At 42.2% G+C, this 20,048-nt stretch overlaps 1 protein-coding gene across 2 annotated transcripts in view; it reads right to left on the bottom strand.

Moving 5' to 3' along the window:
• LOC144753536 (uncharacterized) overlaps window positions 1-20,048 on the bottom strand; it is a 138,593-nt gene that overhangs the window by 105,545 nt on the left and 13,000 nt on the right. For both annotated transcript variants that reach the window (XM_078641193.1, XM_078641201.1), the window contains exon 3: window positions 4,826-4,936. In XM_078641193.1, coding sequence (XP_078497319.1) covers window positions 4,826-4,936 — 111 coding nt within the window. The remainder of the gene's footprint in view (window positions 1-4,825; window positions 4,937-20,048) is intronic.

Below are 20,048 nucleotides of genomic sequence, written 5' to 3'. Positions count from 1 at the left end.
GTATCAGTACAGTGGATCAGGTGTTAAGGTTCATTCTCATCTATTGGCGTACTGTTACTCTGGGGAGAGGTTCCATCTACGCAGCATTTGTGGACCTTAGGTCTGCATTTGACCTAGTCCTGCGCTCCAAACTGTGGCATAGCCTTTTAAATTTGGATATGCCATTGGAGATTTTTTTCTTTTGTCGTTAAATTGCATACAGACACCTATGCCCAGGTTAGGTGGGATAGAGCAGGTCACACCACCGACAAGTTCCCAGTCGAGAAGGGTGTTAGGCAGGGGTGCGTCCTTGCACCCACTCTATTTTCCATCTATATAAATGGGGTATTGAAATATTTTGAAAACTGCCCAACTGATGCCCCCAGCTTAGGTGGAAAAAAGATTCCACTCCTAATGTTTGCCGATGACACCCTTATCGTATCCAAAACAAGACAGGGTCTCCAACGTGCCCTGACAAGATTCGAAGAGTTCTGTGAGGATCATGACCTCGTTGTCAATGTTGACAAAACGAGTTTTATGGTCCTCCAGAACTCCTTTAAACACATCGGTGAAGTTAGGATGCAGGAAGGTGTTCTGTAGCAAACAGAGACTTTTTCATATCTTGGGGTAACCCTTGACAAAAAGATGAGTTGGAAGCCCCAAATCGACTGTCTCATGGTTAGACATGCCCAACTCTCGGGTGTGTTGCTTAGGGAGCATAGTCGCTCCTATACCAAACCCGTGGCCCCAGTACTGCAGATTTACAATTCTAAATTCAGTGCCGCAATTTTGTATGGTTCGGAGTTGTGGGCGCATGCGAATCTGGAAGCGCTGGTGGTAGCACAAAACAAATTTTTAAGATTTTTAAAGGGTTTGCCGCAATCAACCCCCCTAATTCCTCGCTATATGGACCTGGGGTGTCACTTCATAAGAGATGTTGCCCGTTATAGATCAGTATTATACTGGAGAAGACTCTAGGTGACTATGCGTTGGCCGTGCGGGAAATTCGGGATATGGATGTGAACAATAAAATAGAGTGGTTCAGGGGTGTCAAAAATATTCTCAGTGAGTTGGGATTGAACCGGTTGTGGACCTCCCCAGAGGGAAGTGTCTTTCCTTCTAAAACAGAGCTAAGGACAGCCTATTGGCACTGAATCTATTCCCGACAGTATACATCTTCAAGTAGTCCTACATTGTCAAGCACCTTCCTATATATTAAATCCGAACCTAATTATGAACAGTACTGGGATTTAATCTACTCAACTCATGATCGTAAATTATTCCATCAGTTTAGAGTCGGTACTTTACCCACCAAGGTCTTCACTTCTAAGTGGTCTAACTTGTATGCCAGCAATAGTAAATGTCCTTTTTGCCCAGATAGGGATGAAACGGTGGGCCATATGTTATTTGCATGTTCAGCGTATCACAACCCGAGGAGATACTGGCTAAAACCCCTGTGTACTTTTATGGGGACCAGGGTCCACAATGAGGCATTCAGATTATTTAAATCCGCAGTGGATGGCCCTTATGTGATTGCCCTAGATAAGTTTTTGGGCTGGGTGTGGGTGATTCGCTGGTCTGCAGGGAGGCGTACGTAATTTTCCTCCGCCTTTCTTCCCGTTTTAATATGTGCCACTTGCTTGTATATGAATTTTAATGTATTGTTCGATGCTCTTTTTAAGGTGAACTGTTCTTGGTCCACTATATAGGTGGGTTTTAGTGTTGCATTCAATTATTTATAGTTTTACCAAAGTTTATTATAGGATTCAGCCACAGTCGGGTGTATCGGAATAGTGTAAGTCTATTGATGATTTTTAGACCCTGTGTTTGTACTGTGTTGACTTTTGTGATTTTTTTAAATCGAAATAAAGTTTATAAATGAAATGAAATGCAATGGGTTTTTTTTAATGGATGAGTAAATAAAAGGCTTTGGCAACGAGCATTCATGTTTAGATGTTGAAAGCATAGGAGATATTAAAGTAAATAGATTGCTAGAGTACCACTAGACAAGTGGTAGAGTCCTTAAACAAGTCAGCAGGAGTTATTCTAAGAAGAGCCCTAACAATCCCTGAAAAAAAAACGGAAGGAGAAAGACTTTGCTTTTTTGAGGTGGCTTCCAGACCAATAAACGGGGGCAGGCCACCAAAGATTACCGTAAACATACCACACCCTGCCTCAAGTAGCCTTCTTTCACAGGATTAAGGATTTGGCTGTTGAAGATGTGGATGCTGTGGCTACCCCTGAAAACATGGTATCCAAACCAACCTCATGTCTTAAGTTGTAATATGGGAAATGCCATTCTCATTCAACCCAACCGACTTCAATGTTTCAGCATTGGTTTCCATTTTTCCAATATCTTCATCCGTATTAGATGAAAATAGAGAAGAACTGGAGAGCTATAGGTCAACATTTTCTGTAGTAAATTAATTTTGGTGGAAGTAAGCAGTCATAGAGCCTGTTTCATTATAACTTATGGGAATTGTTATGAGCTACCAATTCCATCAAATCTTTTGAAACAACGATAACCCGATCCAGTGTCATAATCCAATCCTTTGGAATCTCCTTCAAAACCTTGCTTTAATTTCTAGGAAGAAAATCCATGAACACTCCAGAAAGACCCATACAGCACATCTAATAGAAGCTCAGGAGCACTGTGGAACTTGCTTCACAGAGGGACACCGATGCTGTCTAGCAGACCTAGTTAGTCAGAAAATCCCCGAACTTATTCCTTTTGAGGAGCCAACAAAGTCAACAATTTGTCTGGAGGGGTATTATTTAGGACAGAGAATAAGGGGTGTGACCTGTGATTTTTTCTGGCTTAGGAGCCCTCAAGAATATCTCGTTCCAGGTGCAGAGGCTGACTTCTATCCTTACATCAATGGCGGAGAAAGCCTTAGCAGTGAATGTCATGGAAAACTATGCCTAAACACCAAAACAGATAGTCGGAAAATACCTAGACACTGTATGGGCAGATGCTGATGGGAAGTGTACATGATGGAAATCACATATTTTACCTAAGGGATCTTTTTCAAAGTCATAAATGGCCGAACAGTTTTAGAAGCAGATAAATACCTCCCATGGCATTTCTGCTGTGGTGGGAACCTGAAACAGAAGGTTCTTGTTTTAGTCCCTGGAAACTACAGCTTGACCCTCACACATGCTCGCTATCTTTCAGTTTCCTATGTGGACTCTCATGACATATGCGGTTCTCAGTGGTGTGCGACTCTGAAAGACAAAAGCCATGAACTGAGTGTTCATCCTCTCAAAATTTCTACTGTTATATAAAGCATAGGGGCCAAAAGTGCGGCTGAGAAAAAAATTATTCAAGAGAAAAGTACAAAACAGAATTCTCCAATCAAATTGCTAACACAAAGTTGTTCAGTGAAGCAAAACTTTTTTTTTTAACTTTATTTACCAGTTTCAATAATAAACACAATATCATTACCAGCTCAAAAGACAATAAAATTTGCACCATTACACTTTATTCGACAGATGTGTCTGTAACACGTGAGACATAGCTCTGAATGTCTTTTTCGTTCTTTGCTCAACATTACGTTGTATACATAGTAATACGCCCTGATTAAGTAGAGTCTTGCCATCATACGCTTGTATCGCAGTGAAATCACATTCCAGAAGTTGTGTACTCGCTAAAATTTGTGTATCCCTGTTTGGTGTGTGAAGAAATAGTGTGTCAATGTTTAGCCAATACCCGCAGGCACAATCCCGCTATGTGGCCGCATGTGAGATTGTGATTGTGTTGTGGCTGTGTATTGTTTAAAAGGACCCCAGATATCCCGGGGACGAGATTTACAGGGCAACGTAGACGCATAGAGAGCATAATTGTACTGGCAATATGCGAGACTGCGCAAGCAGTCCTTGCATGTGGTTCCGCCCTCTGCCCCCATTGGAGTGCAATCACCCTTTTTTCCAACAGCAGCCCCAACGCTGTGAACCTTCAGACCGGTTTGGGGATGTTGAGAACATATCCCAGTAAAGCTATGGCCAGTGCAGGGTCTATGTCAAAATCTACCATGTCCCCCAATGTGTGGAATATTTCGGTCCAGAATTTACCTATTTTGGGACAAGTCCGTGCCAGGTGTGCAAAGTCTGCACGTGGGGCTCTACATTTAAGGCAGCAGTGGGGTCTGTCCGGGTTATTTTGTGTGACAGTTAAGGCGTGATGAAGATTCGCTGTAAGATTTTGAAGTGGAGAAGCAGTGATGTAAAACTTCACACTTGTGTCCTTTACAGAAAACATTTACCTAAGACAGGTAAAGCTATGCTCAGAGATGCTCAGTTTATCTAGAATAAACATTACCTGCCTACCTGACACTTAGGTGCAGTCTGGAAATTGAAGTTTATAGATCCTTAAACAGGCAGTGTAATACTTACAGCACCACTCCCTAATTTGTAATTTTGTTCTTGTGCATAAATATAGATACACTCTTCAGGCAACTGTATTTTAGTACTAAAATGCAAACTACACTTGGCTCTACAAAAAAGACAGAAAACGCTGTTTTCTGAACAAAATCCTTTTTTTTTTTTTTTTAAATGATCATTTTATATGACAAAATGCGCTCTGGGAACTAATGCAAGAGATCTCCTAAAGTAATCTTTTCAACATCAAAGAAAATTTCACATAGAAGAACGAGGCCCAATTCATTCCGAAGTACAGAATGACTTGGTTCCAATATTATTTCCTTCAGTATTACTTGAAATATTACCCCCCGCCCCATAGAATTGGCAGGTGGCGCAAATAGTGCATCTTAGACAATGTGAAATAAGAAGAGGAAACCCGGCTATTTCTCTTGAATATTCAAAGATCTCGCCTGCCCCTTCCACTCACCTGAAAAAGGATTAACTCTGTCTCCTTCGTACAAGTCTTGAATGTCTTGAGGACACAGGCCTTCCTTTTTTTTTGGTTTTAAGGAAAAGACAGAGGTCGCAATCAAAGGACCTATGATGATAAAGAACACCAACATTAGAAAAAGGTATTGTTAAAATACCAAATATACCTGTAGTTATTGGGAGACTTATAGCGGTTTCATTGCTATTATTTGAAACACAAATTTTACCAAGGTCGTGCATAAAGTAAAGTAGTTGGAAGGTATAGAATAATAATATCAGAATACAACTACATATTGAGATATATACAATCAACTTTCTCCTGACAGCTGTTACTCCAATGCCTTAAGTAATTGTTTGAGATACTGAGTTAAATTGCTATCTGTGAAAAAAGAGATGTTTGTGCATGAAAATAGCGAAATTAATAGCTATATCATTTACAATGCCAATAGTTAAAACTTTCGCAAATTTGACACCTATAGCATTTGTAATGCAATATGTGCTGTATTTACGCGACTTAGATGTATTGATATTACAAATAACAATGGCTTTTAATTTTTCTAATAATTAATACTTAAATAAAAGTTATTGTAATTTATAATGGAGATAGCTTAAACTTTTGTAAATAACTTTTGTGAAGATTATGTTCAGTGTATTTTATTGTGATGAAAATCCAAGAACAGAAGTGAAATATTAACATCTTTTTGTGACATTTGTAATAAAGCTTGAAACATTGAGCGAACATATTTGAAGCAGTTGTTGAATGGTTGCACAGATTGACGCGGTGGTGGCGCTGAGTGATGCTGTGGCATTCAGTGATGCTGTGGTAGTGCATAGTGATGTTGTGGTGCCCCTGAGTGATGCTGTAGTGGTGCTGAGTGATGCTGTGGTGGTGCGATAGATAGAGTGAGTGCGATAGATAGAGTGACGGCAATAGATAGATAGAGGGAGGGCGATAGAGTGAGGGCAACAGATAGATAGAGGGAGGGCGATAGATAGAGTGAGTGAGTGCGATAGATAGAGTGAGGGCAACAGATAGATAGAGGGAGGGCGATAGAGGGAGGACGATGGATAGAGTGAGGGCGATAGATAGAGTGAGGGCGATAGATAGATAGACAGAGTAAGGGCGATCGATAGATAGACAGAGTGAGGGCGATCGATAGATAGATAGATAGATAGAGTGAGTGCGATAGATAGGCAGATAGAGTGAGGGCGATCGATAGATAGACAGAGAGTGAGGGCGATACATAGACAGATAGATAGAGTGAGGGCGATAGATAGAGTGAGGGTGATAGATAGAGTGAGGGCGATAGATAGATTGAGGGAGATAGATAGATAGAAAGATGGAGTGAGAGCGATAGAGTGAGGGTGATAGATAGATAGAGTGAGGGCGATAGATAGATTGAGGGAGATAGATAGATAGAAAGATAGAGTGAGAGCGATAGAGTGAGAGTGATAGGTAGATAGAGTGAGGGCGATAGGTAGATAGAGTGAGGGCGATAGGTAGATAGAGTGAGGGTCGATAGATGGATAGAGTGAGCGCGATAGATAGAGTGAGGGCGATAGGTAGCTAGAGTGAGGGTGATAGATTGATAGAGTGAGGGCGATAGATTGATAGAGTGAGGGCGATAGATAGAGTGAGGGCGATAGATAGAGTGAGGGGCGATAGATAGAGTGAGGGGCGATAGATAGAGTGAGGGCGATAGATAGAGTGAGGGGCGATAGATAGAGTGAGGGGCGATAGATAGAGTGAGGGAGTTAGATAGATAGAGTGAGGGTGATAGATAGATAGATGGATAGATAGAGTGAGGGCGATAGATAGATAGAGTGAGGGCGATAGATAGAAAGATAGACAGATAGATAGATAGATAGTGTCATTATGTGGCGTGTAATTATGCGGCACAGAGTGGTATTTGGAGTGTATGTTGCATTGAGCGCAGTGTGAAGATGTAGCATATAATTATGTGGAACTGAGTGGTATTTGGAGTGTCTGTTGCATTGTAATTATGTAGCATATAATTATGTGGCACTGAGTGGTATTGTTTGGAGTGTGTGTTGCATTTAGTATAGTAATTATGTGGTGTGTAATTATGTGGCACTGAGTGGGATTTGAAGTGCATGTTGCATCGAGTGCAGTGTAATTATGTGGCGTGAAATTGTGCGGCACTGAGTGGTATTTGGAGTGTATGTTGCATTGAGTGCAGTGTAATTATGTGGTGTGTAATTATGTGGCACTGAGTGGTATTTGGAGTGTATGTTTCATTGAGAGCAGTGTAATTATGTGGCGTGTAATTATGTGGTATTGTGTGGAGTGTATGTTGTATTCAGTAGAGTGAAATTATGTGGCGTGTAATTATGAGGCACTGAGTGGTATTTGGAGTGTGTGTTGCATTGAGTAAAGATGACATCCACGTTGGGCTCTCTCTACCTTCCGTAGGTAAGAAATAAATGATTGAATTTGTCCAAGAAAGTTACAAACTACTAAATTCAATCCTTGCTGTATTTGTGTAGCGTCACTGAATTATAAGTACTGTATATGTGCGATGTTTATTTCATGTCTTGGCAAATGGGTTTAGGTTGGGGACTTGACCACGCCAGTACACAACATCCCAGCACAACAGAGCCTTCAACATTTAGACATTTATAATAGTCTTGCTAGGTATTGCCAATACTTTTCCTAGGTTTTCCTTTTATAACAAATGCGTAAAGTAACATATTGAATAATAAAAAAAGGCACACCAAGTATTAGATTGTTTATCGGCACTTAATAATATATGGGGTTTTTTCCACTTCAGAAGACTTAAAGGGTTAGACAGCTCGGCCAAGTTATAACCATCTCAGCTGCATGTCCATGGGCAGGCGCTTAACCCACCATCCTGCCTACAATGTGTCTAATCTAGCACACCCAGTGGGAATTTAGGGTCCTTCCACCAGAGCCATGTCGACTACCTGGGCCATGGCTTCAAAGAGCTATGTTGCAGATTTGCAATGTAGCGCCATGGGTGTCTTGTTCTACTTCTATCATGCATGACTGCCCAGAGGTGGGTTAACCTCATGCACTGGGGTTTGGCTACATAGTGCAGCAGGTTACCTTGACCTCTTATAGTCTTCTTATATCAGTTTCAATAAATCACGTATGTTCTGGCTTTCTAGTGATTTAGGTAAACAAATTGGCTAGCTAGCATTTGGCAAGTAAATTCTGGCTGTCTGGATGGGTCAGTGAGCTGAGCACTTCCTGTCGAGGGCTGTGATTAACTAGAAAGTTTGCATCCCGGCAAAGCCCACTCTACCCCCCCCCCCCCCCACCCCCAGAGGTCAGAAATATGAGCACCAACTTCGATTGAGTATTATTAATTATGTATGCAATATGTTCTATTTAAAGTGCTTTGGATAGAAGATCGATAATAATATTGCATTAATATACACATGATTATGTATGGGATGGGATGACTAAGATTACGATAAAAAAATGCCTTAATACTTGCTGGTGATCTAATTGCTCCAACTCACTGTTTGGAGTTTTGTAGCCAATCAAAGACTGTGCAGGCACTGCTCTGCTGTGGGAGGAGCTTATGAAAAGCAAGATGCTACATTTAGGTATTAAAGAAGGTGCAGCTGAGAGCCTGCCTCGTCAGATAGACTCCCATTGTGAATGGGTAAGGGTTGGGAACAATAAATCAGAGTAATGAGATTAACGGAAAATAATCGAGGCATTACAGTATGACGTGTTCAGGGGATAAGGAGTGCTTTCTGGCAGCCTGACTCCTCACACCGGTTGTAAATTTGGTAATCAGAAGTAAATGCAACGGAGTGGTCAGACCAGACACAAGGGCTGATGTCTATTAGACTAGCCCGTGGTTGCGAGGTCCAAATGAGGTCCAGGATGTGACCTTTGGTGTGAGTGGGGCCATCGACCAGTTGATGGACCCCCACCAAGCTCAATAATGTCTCGAATTGGCAGGCCAGGGGCTCTTTTGGTATTTTATCCCAGTGATAGTTGAAGTCCCCAACCACAAGCAGTCATTGATACCGTGTGCAGAGGTCAGAAATAATCTCCGAAAGGAGATCTTTGAAGCAAAGGGTTGACAGCGGGGGACGATACACTACCAAAAGCAGAAGGCAGGAGTTTTGGAATAAGATTTTAACCCCAAGAATGTCTGCATTATCAATATTCTCTGCCACTATTTTGATAACCATTAACTGCTTCTTAAAGAAGATGGCCACACTCCCTCCTCTTGTTTTATCTCCACGGTTATGCCACAGGACATCAAAATCTCCTGGTAGTGCTGCGATAATGTCTGGGACTGAAGTGTCCCCTAACCAGGTTTCTGTGAGTGCCAAAAGTTATATGTCCCCATCCTGAAGGAGTGAAAAGACTTCAAGGTATTGTTTTTGTAGGGAGCGTGTATTAAGATTCGCCATCTTCAACCTTGGCTGGCTTTTAGATGCAATGTTTTTGTGGTGTAATGGAGGTGGGATTGTATGTCTGTCCCCTCCATTTTCCCCTCAATATTTTTTCCTCCCTTAGCTTAGCTATAATGTTGCTGCTCAGAGCATATTTCCCTGAGGTTAAGGACTGTAGTTCTTTCGCAGAGTACGTCAACAATTGGCATGGGGTCCTGGCCCCTGGGCTCGGTCGGCGCACCTGCTGCGCGCGTCCGCTACAGCGTGGCAAGTTAGGTGCTCCCATTCCGCCCGCCAGCCACGGCCTCTTATCCACGGGCTATCTGGACGAACCCACTAGGAAAGCCACATGATTGAACTTATCTTCAGCAGCCCAAATATGCTTGACATAAACACTCCATAACCTTTAGTTAGGATGAACACTTTTTAGCTACATTTAGAAACACAGGAAATACAATAAAAAAAAGTTGAAATCAGCTGGGCAAGAGAGAAGTTATTCCAACTCGCCACTCACACGCCTAGTCAAAAAGCCACAAATTAAACAGACCCTCCAGGATTTTGCGATTTCGCAATTTGCTGCGAAATCAGCACATTTGAAAATATGCAGCGATTTTTACAAAAGTGCCCGCGAAATTGAAGGAATGCGTCTGGAATAGATTATTATCATATGAAATACCACAAAAAGACCTGCACAGTTGCTCAAAGCTGCGTGCACACCGAAAAAACGTGAAGTCACGGTTCTCTCAACCTTTCTTGACTGCCTCAGCTCCTTGCTATTATTAGACCGCTGTTCTTGGGGAAAAGTTGGTGCTTTCGGGTGCGCAGGTGCTCTAATTCCATTAATAGATGGTCTAAAGCCAGACACAGGAAGTATTGATCTTCAAGATTCTGTAACTCATTCTTTTGAGTTTTGGTCTGTGGTGGCGTTGATGTAACTGGTACACTCTATTTAATTTTTAATATCAGGAAAGTGATTCCGAGGCCTTTTGGGCGGCCTGGCCATGAAATTGATAAAGCTACTAAAATACGTGTACTTCAATTAAATGCTCTAATCCATGTTGTGTGTAAGCGGATGTGCCGAGGAGAGTGCACATTGACAGAAAGAGGAACCGTCACACTTTATCTCTCATCAGTTAGCGTTAGCACACCCTTCGAGATGTAAACCTCCAGTGTTAGGATTAAAATGGCTGTTCTTACGGAGTCAAAAATGAGCTTTCAGCACCTCCAGCTGGAAGCGGAGGAAGACGAAACAGCTCAGTTGTTCTCTTCATACTATCACGGGGGAAGGGGTGGGATAAAAGGTGGAAGCGGCTCGTGACGAGGAGCTGCACTTTTGCATTTTATATGGAAAGTATCTTTTTGACACACTTGCCTACATGGACGCGCATCAAAAGAAGTGTCTTTGGCTATCAGTATGAAATAAATACTCTCTTCTCCAGGAAAGCACCTGTCACCTTTCTGACAACATGCTTGTACTTGCTCCGACTCCTATGGCAGCTGGTGGTACCGGATGAGTACTGGAAGAGAAAACACCATAAAGGGAAATAATGTCTGTAGATGTTTAAAAGAGATAAGACGAAGGTTGAAAAAAGAACTTTCAGTCGCTTAGATGCTGTACGTTACATAGGTTTGCCTGGAGTATGTGAAATCTTATGTGTGTGTCATGCATGCACCCAACATGGCTATATCTGTTATCATACAAGGAGCCAACTTCCAGCGTAACCACCTCCTGTGACCATAACCAGTTCTAAACAACTACTCCAGTCAAAAATAAATTTTTCCAGCATAACATTGTATGTACTAGGGGTATGGAGAGAGTCTGACTCCAATAAAGTTTCTTGTAATCTGGGTCTTAAAGTAGACAGGACAAACGTGGCAAAGTTAAGGGGAATGTCATGTCCTTTAGGACAGTCCCACCATGTACATATCAATGACATACATTTTGTCCCATCCACACGACATAACGGTCCTAACACATGTGACCTTTTACCTAGTAGCTTACTTCTGTCTCTACGGCATCAGGCTCTTGGTGCCCTATCTTAATCCATGTACCTGACGTACATAAACATGTCCCCAGGCACGGTAGATTTATTCTGTATAAGGTTCACCACTTTTTTCATCCATGACCAACAGCCAGCTGTGCATGATCATGTTCGTTTTAAAATGGATTAGCAGAGGATTAGCAAATGTTTTCAAAACATATTGATTCTAGAAGAAACCCTGGAGTGACCACTGTAGTATATAAGACCCTTACTCTCCCTTAAACAGAGAGACTCTGCAGGCTGATCCTTCGAGAGGTAGAGACCTGACAACCCTTGAGGGGTGCCATCCTCGACGCAGAGATGGGTCCTTCATTCAAAACCATCAGGTGAGGGATCAGCACTTCCCCGGGAGATTCTTGGCTCCATTAGGATATATCCTAATATTTACATACACAGGCTTTACCTACATATCTCGGTTAGTACATTTAGGTAGGCTGCACACCGTAGGAAATGAAATGAAAGTGGGTTTTGTAAAGCGCATTACTACCCGAAGGCCTCTTAGCGCTGGTATTGGAGTAGGCCAATGGTATTGTTTTATTTAATCTGTTTATATTCATCTTAGTAGCACTATGGAAGAAATGTATTTACTATTTATGATATTGGTGCTAGCGATCACATTTGACTCTTCCTGTCTTTTGATTGTCGCAGCGAATAGGTTTCAAACTATACTGATGCTTGATCAATAAATAATTACTGAAACCGTTCCAATCGTCATTCTATGAATATTCTGAGAAAAGTAAACACGAGTGATTGAGCGAAAGATACCGTATTGTTTTCCACAATACCTGAGGAATCAGGGATGTCATATGCAGTGGTTGCCAGAAACTACCCATACCACTGTAGAACACAGGGGGGTGGTAGTGGCACCGTAGAGCTAGCTGGTCTAACGGCTGACTCATGCTGTGGGGGTGTCCAGAGTCTGTCTGCACACCAAGCCCTCAGTTTAGGTCATCCAAAACGCGCAGGTCCTGGGGGATCCTAAGAACTACATGACAAGAGCAAAAAATCCCACCTTGGGCTGAAAAATAGAAAAAGCCTCTACAATGGTGTATGTTGGCCGAAAATTGGATGTACGAAGGGCAGACGGAAATGGAAGAATATGTAGGGGGCTTAGCAACCCTCCAGATATATATTATAATACTATCTTCATTAGTAGGATTGTATGGGGACATGCGTTGTTGATGGAGCAACCTCCATTGGGCACAGATTTGTCTAGAAAAGCCCAGTGAATAATCCACGGTCCATCGTGTCATAAATATACAACTACTGCATGATTTGAATAAATTAATACTCAACCAGATAGAGATTGCTATGATATAAAGCGGTGTTTGCTGTTACCTGTTTAAATGGTCTCCGTCTGGATTACAACAATAATAATACAAAAAGATTATATATTTATAAAACAGAAGCGTTGACCATTTTAAAAATGGAGTAGTGAAAAATACAGTGGTAGGTGCATTAACCGTACAACTATGAATGTTATGAAGGCAATTAAAAAAGGTTCAGTGAGTGTACTTTTCAGGGGAACATATTTATGAAAATTAAATTATTTATGGTGTTTTAAAACTAAATGCTGACCAGATGGGATTTTGCAAAGATGCACTACAGGTACATTAACGATTTGTAGAAACTAGATTATTAGTTGGGGAGGTTGTGAGCCCTTTCCAAGCAGTCAGTCCAAAATCTTGTCAGGTTCAATGCACAAGTTCCATAAATAAACCTTTCCTCAACCCCTGGTAGTAATGGCATAGAACAGACATTCTTAATTTAAAAAAAAGTGTGCAAAGTATTTAGCACTACAAATATAATTAATAGTTACAAAAAAACAATAAATTAAAAATCACACAACCAATTTCTAGAAATTGAACAAAATGTCATTAGAAAAGTTATGCCAAAAAGATTATAATCCAATAAGGGGAACCAGAGGTATGAATGTAAAAAATGTTTAGGACAAAAAGCACCAAAAAACGTAAAGCGTCCATTATAGGTACCTGTTCAGGGTGGAACATGACCTAGGTGTGATTTCAGGCTGATAGCTATGAAGCGTGGGTCAGATGCACCAAATGGGTCATTGAGTGAACAATATTACCTTCTTAGACTCTGAAATGGAATTCCGAATCCTCCAGCTTGGTAAGGTTGAAGGCTGTATCTGGCAAACTCCTCTAGAAGCTGGATAGCCACTGGATGAGTTGGCCTGGTGGGATATGCTCAGAGAGGGAAAATTCCAATTTTGAGCCTGTAATACTTGTGTCGGGCAAATACTTGATGTCCCATTGCCCAGTCAAGATTCTTACCTTTGTACTTAATCTCTTTTTTGAAGTTCATAATCCTTTAGCAGGGCAAGCCTGAAGCTATATCTTATGGAATCCTCTCAAAATCAGACACATTTGCTGCAAGGTCCAGCTGAAGCGCTGGAGGACTTAGAAGTCTAAAAAAATGTAAGTTCCCCCCATTTCAGATTTTCGGGAGCAATTTATGTTTGTCTCTACTAAAGCTCGCAGGGCCTCAGGGACATCACTTAGAAGCCAGGAATCACCGTGGCAGACACCACCAACAGGGTCCAGTTCCTACTGGTCCCACCAGGAAAATGTTTTACCACACCTTCAGGGGTATATAATTAATATTGTCCAATGCCCAGTACATTTTGTTTGGGGATCAAAGACAAGTTATAATGCTTATTTTGTACACTGGACAAGTAAGCCTAACCCACTGCAGCACAACCCCCTTGACTGCCAGTTTACAGTACAACAGTATGGATCTGTGATCAGTGAAAGACACTGCCTGCCACAAAGACAAGATGTGTATCCATATATTTAAGTAGTTTGAACTAGTACATATGAATCATTATTACAAAAAGACTTTACTATGAAGGTGAGTGCTCTAAAGAAATGCAGTGAGATGACCCAGCACCATTAACAGTGGTTCTGGTGTAAAAAAGTTTACAAATGCTTGCAAAATTTTATAATCTCTAGCTACTTTTATTGTTCCTAGATTGCTCCCTGATTTAAAGTAAATGCATTCAGAAGCATGAAGGCAAAACTACTTTTAAAATAACATGTACACAAAAAAATCCAATCTGTAAAAAGGATTTGCTAAACTATCTTGCAACTTTAAAAGCAATTTCTCTGAGGCATCATTTAGTAACACGTATTTGGTTCATGCCATTTTTTTGTTTGAAAGAAAGCTCCTTTGGTGCATTTGCAGGTATATGTCCTTGCATTGGTGTTGATTTAAAATGTTCAGGAATTCCCAAGAATTTATAAAAGTAGACCTGGAAAACTATTTTGCTATGAGTTTTCTCATGAGTAATTGTGCACAAGTATATTTGTCAATTGAAAATTCACTTCCCACAATGAAGAATGTTTTACCCCTGCTGTTGTCAGGAGGAAATTACTAACCTTTCCCAATGATTGTGGAGACTGGATAGTAGTTGGTGGATTTCCTTAAACATGTCGTTTTGTGGGTGTGCATAGACTCACATGGCATTCAAACCCAGAAACAACCACTTATTGCTTACTTCCTACCCCTTCCGACCCAATTAAGAGTTGCACAATGCTGGCAATGTTCTAAATCCACAGAGCTACAAACCAGTACCATACAGTAAAACCCTATCAATTTTATTTTTTATTTATTTCTTTATAAAGTTTTATATAGCGCAAACTTGATCCCGAAGGATATCAGAGCTCTTTACAATTTGAGGCAAAGGTAACAAATCAGAACATTAGTCTAACATTGGGAATCTAATGGGCATTGAATGATACTGCATGTCTTCCTTTTTGATGTGAATGACATAGGATTGTTAATGTTTCATTTTTTGTTTCCTTTTATTCATTTATGAATGAGAATGATCCTATTTCCTTTTCCCTACTATGCCTCTTTGTTTAACTGATCACCATCCAACTACCCAGTGACAGAACCAGCCACCAGCCAAGCCCACTAACCAACAAGGCAAATTACACAATTTATGAGCCAAGAAAACGACTTGACTAGCATTTAGGGCAATGGCCCCAATCCATCAGCAGAGCGTTCAAGATAACCAATGTCAGGTATGAGTGGAATGCTGACTTGACTCCTGCTTTGTACATTACATTCTAGTACTAGGAATTTCAAATGCATTTGTGTATGTAGAAGACTGCAAAGTAAAAACCAAATTGAAGAATCTCACGCCTGCCATGGAGCCACCTTAGAGTCCTCATCCGCCAGGGCCTTGCAATTACGAGTTTATGCCCACGGAATGACTAATAACCTTGCAGACCTGGTTTTATTGAGGGGGATTATGCACAGTATTCCTCTTTCCGTGGGTATTATCACTCACATTTGCCACTTCCTCTGGGCATGTTGTAAATGGGAGTGGGAGGCTGCTGTCGATCAAGGGGGAGAATGACAGATGGTGGAGGATAGCAGTGGAGACTGCAGTCTGGCAGGGAGGAGCACTTCACTCTCCACACGTGCTCTGGTTGAGGGTTGGTTGGAGCAGGAAAATTGGTCCATGCTACAATGCAAAAGCTTCAAAGCGATTTTACTGCCCAGTAAAATCAAGTCTGTTATCGCTCCAGGAAAATCTGAGTGCTGGAACAACAGCCCATTCATGAGTGAGCAGAGAAGAATCCCAATACAGGAATTGAGTTCCGCTCAGCTCGGATTCAGGCCTTTGCAGATTTGCAGAAAGCAGCAAAATCAGAATCTAGCTGGAATCCAAACCAGGAGACTCAAAGAAGCTGTTTTCAGATATCTTATATAATGAGAATACTACTATAGTTTGTCGTCCCCCTGCCTGGCACAAAAAGGCACAATATTCTTTTTAGGTCTCGCCTGGCGTTGCAGTGTGCATGCATTGATCTCGCCATGCGAGGGCTTCTTGGAATGAATATGGTTCCAGAAGTCGTGTTTCCGCTCCGCCTGCAATTTTCATTGGCGTGCGTCGTTTGTCGTCAGTGATTATTCAGAACATACTTTGTTGATTGTACTTTGTTGGTTTTTAGTCCCTCCTGGTTGCTACCCTGTACTCTTTTGGCCCCGCCCACCGGGACTGGATCTTTTACTGGCAGCATGACACTCTCTCCTTCATTGGTCAGTGTAAGCACTTTGTTTTTTCATTAAGGAAAAAGCCTTTCCGCGATGGCGACATCGCGCTTTCAATTAAAGTGAAAGCGCGATGCAAATGTAAACAAGCGGTTGCCTTTGCGCGATGTCGAGAGCTTGTTTTAAGTGTATTCATCTTTAAAAACCACTGAGTAATGTTATGATGTTTCAATTAAAAAAAAGCAGATTTCAGGGAGTGCGATCATGCTTCTCCTCAGTGTGAGGAAGATGTTGACGTTTTCATCGCCTGTCGCTGCATCCAGAAGTGTCCTTTCTGACAGCCTTGACAAACGGCACCTTCTGTTGTCTTGATTGGAAGCTTTTGTGTGCGCACATCTGACGTGACATCTGGGCCCTGGACAGGAGGCCGGAGCTGGTGGGGGAGGGGTCATGGGATGCTTCATGACCAGCACATGGCCGCGCAGGCAGGACGGAGTGATGTCTGTGGGGCCTCGAGCGCACTGGACCTGTTCTGTGAGTCCAGCTCGGATGCAACACTCCCGGCAGCACTGTCACTCGCCGTCTTCGGTCCACATGCCCTTTCCGTCCGAGGATCCACGGTCTTCTATTGGTCTGTCAAGTCAATCTTTGCCTGGACTGGATGATCGACTTTCGGCATCTCTTTTCCAGTGTTATTTTAAGGATTTTTGTGGCTTGGGAAAGATAATTTATTTTAGGGGCATGGGGCTGTTCCAAACAAATTCACATTTTATTATCCATTTTCTTCTATTTCGGGCCCACGCGCTGTTAAACAAACTTGTATTAATTGGGTCATACATAAACAGTTAAAATAGGTCTTGCCAGAGGATCCTAACACCCTTAACCTTATACTTGGGAAAGCTGGACAGGTGTGCAGAAAGAAGAGAGCTGTTAAGATATATTGGTAAGGGGGGGAGAGGGGGGCTTAAATTGTCCCCTGGGCATTTGCCCGCTTTGTCCATGCCTTAAAAGTCCCTGCTCTCTTCAAAACATTAATCGGTCTATGTGTCTATGTGTCTGTCCACAAAGATCAACTTTCTCCCAGTCTTCCTAGTAATAAAAATGAATCTGGCTGCTTGTCTGTCTAAAATTACTTGCATTCTTTCTCTCTCTACATAAAATAAATCGTTCCTTCTGTCCAAAATGCTGTGTTTTTCGTCTTGGGTTATAACAAGCGCTGACAACGCTAATATATCTTGGTGAGTCTAGGGAAATGAGCAGTCCCCTCCTCATCAACCATACTAAACTGGTTCTGTGACGAGTTTCTCCTCTCACTGGTCTGCCACCAAACTGTCTATAATGTACGCTGGTGCCAGGCCTCACTTACTACTTAGCTATGAAAAGGCAGGCTTCATGCACCCTGATCACTTTCAAGTTAATGACGTTGCTGAACCCTTCCCAAATGCCCTTCCTGAGAGAGGATGAGTCACAAACCTCACACCCAGTTCTTCCTGCCAAAAGGTTCAAGCCGTTGATTCTGCTCTGGGAAAAGTTTTCACATCTCACTAAGAGGAAAGCACTGAAGTGGACAGCTGCTGTCAAACTAATGCTAATAAGCATAATCAAGCTTCAGGCAGGCAAAGTCTAACCTTTTAAAAGTGACCTACTAAATGTTTATGAAAAATCCAGCTTCACTATTGTATTAGATTTTAAAAATATTAAAACAGTGACTCAATCATTACTGTAACTTATCCCAAACCAAAATTAAGAAAAATAGAATTTTAATTGCACTTTACTTTTCCTCACAGGATAACCTACAGCCCTGAATTCTAACTATAACCTCTGGGGGCTGTCACTGTATGAATATGCCAGCAAGAAATGATTACATGTTCCTCTTTTAAAAACGAAGTACCCTACCTTGTGGCCTACAAGGTCAACTTAGAGATGACATATTTCTTTTGACACATTTGCATGCTGTTTTAATAGCAACAACAGCCAGGCTACACATGTAGGCCTGAAGCTATGTTTTTCATGGTCAGCCTAGTGGATGGCACAGCATTTGCTTGAATCTACAGGTGACATTTACCTTTTCAGGCCACTGGTGTATTTCTCTGCACCATCTACTATGGCCTTAAGGAAAAGTTAAATATGCCAACTGGGGATTAGCCAATTTTAACACATTTAGGTGTCAGCCCGAAAACACTGGGAACTTGACAGTTAGTACCCCAGTGTGCAGCGTTAAAAAACCAGCAGTAACCGTCAGTAACAAATGGGGATGACCACAGCATGGTGTACATTTATTCTGACGTTTTCAATAAGTGTGCATTTAAAGGAGTGGCTCATTGTGGGATTAAAGGTGCTAGACATGTAGGTGTATCTGGGCAGTTGGTCCCATAGGACTCTTGCAGTACCAAACATTTTTAAATTAGGGCCTCCTACTTGGCCGAGCGAGCATTTTCTCCCACCAGCGATTTCGATACCAGAGGACTCATCCCATGGTACCGAGCAATTTGACTGGCTGGCCACAACAATGAAATAAATGTAGTAGCTGCCATTACAAGACTCTCAGACTTGGTCCCCAAGTCCTACAAAAGTTTGAAAAATAGAGTATAAAGGGACAGGGTAGGGAGACCTCAGCCCCCAATAAACAACTCCAGAAGGTAAATTTCGGGTTGGGGTACAGAGGTACTCCTGCAGGACCCTGAGTGGCGTTCCCATGAGCAAATGCTGTAGTCGCAAGGGAGCCACAGCTCAAGCTTCAATCCCATGGTATCGCTGTACCATGCAACTTCACAGTGAAAGCTTGCGCAGTACCGCTGTACCATGGAGGTGAAGATTGCATTGTGGGTGCGGCAGGATTAATGCAGTACCCCCCAAAAAAGAGAGATGAGAAAGCATGTTGAGTGACTGTGGGTGGGTTGGGTGCCTAGTGGGGCGTGTGCTGCGGGGGGGGGGGGGGAATCGGGCACTCAGTGGGTGATGAGTGCCAGCTGTGGGGTGCTCAGTGGGGCGGTTAGGCTATCTGACCAGGCCGTGTGCAGAAATCCCTGAAGCCGATCTCCGACTGTGCACAACTAAAGGCCATGCGCAGCAGGAATTGGCCGCTGGGCTTAGGCTTTATTTAACCAGGCCTTACTACCAACCTCCCATCGAGTACCCAATCCCTTGCTGCGCACAGCCAAAGACCCGATGCCAGGTCCTTTGGACAAGCCCTTGTTGCGCCGAGTCAGCGGTCTCCAGAGTCAAATCAAAGTTGAGTCCATTGGACCACATCATTGAGCCCTGAGATTAATGTTTCCAGATGGTAGATCCACCACTATTCAGAATACAGAAGCTTCTTTTCAATATTGGAAGGCCCTTTCTCAATGACTGCCCATTCAAGATCTTTATCGGAGTGACCCATTTCCAAAAACTGTCCCACAAGCCTTGTGGTTGTCTTCTTACATCTTATGGTGCTCCTGTGTTCATTGATCCTGATCTTCACTTTACGGGTCATCGTCCCCATATATCTCAAGTCACATGGGAGTGTGATCATGTACAATAGGTTTGTAGAACACAGTTGCTAAAGTTCTTAAGTAAAATGTCCATAATAAGAAGGGGGAGAGGATATCGCCCTACTCCAGCCTCCCTGTTCAATCACTGAATATCACATAAAGGAGAAGGAAAAGGAAGAAGTGTACAAAAATGTGTATACTTAGAAAACACTGGCACCTGTACAATGTGGAAAAACTGCCCTCACTCACAAAATTGTGGCATGCTTCATCATAGAGTGAGCTA

The sequence above is a fragment of the Lissotriton helveticus genome, chromosome 1_1 (genome assembly GCF_964261635.1).
Source record: "Lissotriton helveticus chromosome 1_1, aLisHel1.1, whole genome shotgun sequence".
NCBI lineage: Eukaryota > Metazoa > Chordata > Amphibia > Caudata > Salamandridae > Lissotriton > Lissotriton helveticus.
This window is presented reverse-complemented; position numbering and strand designations above follow the sequence as displayed.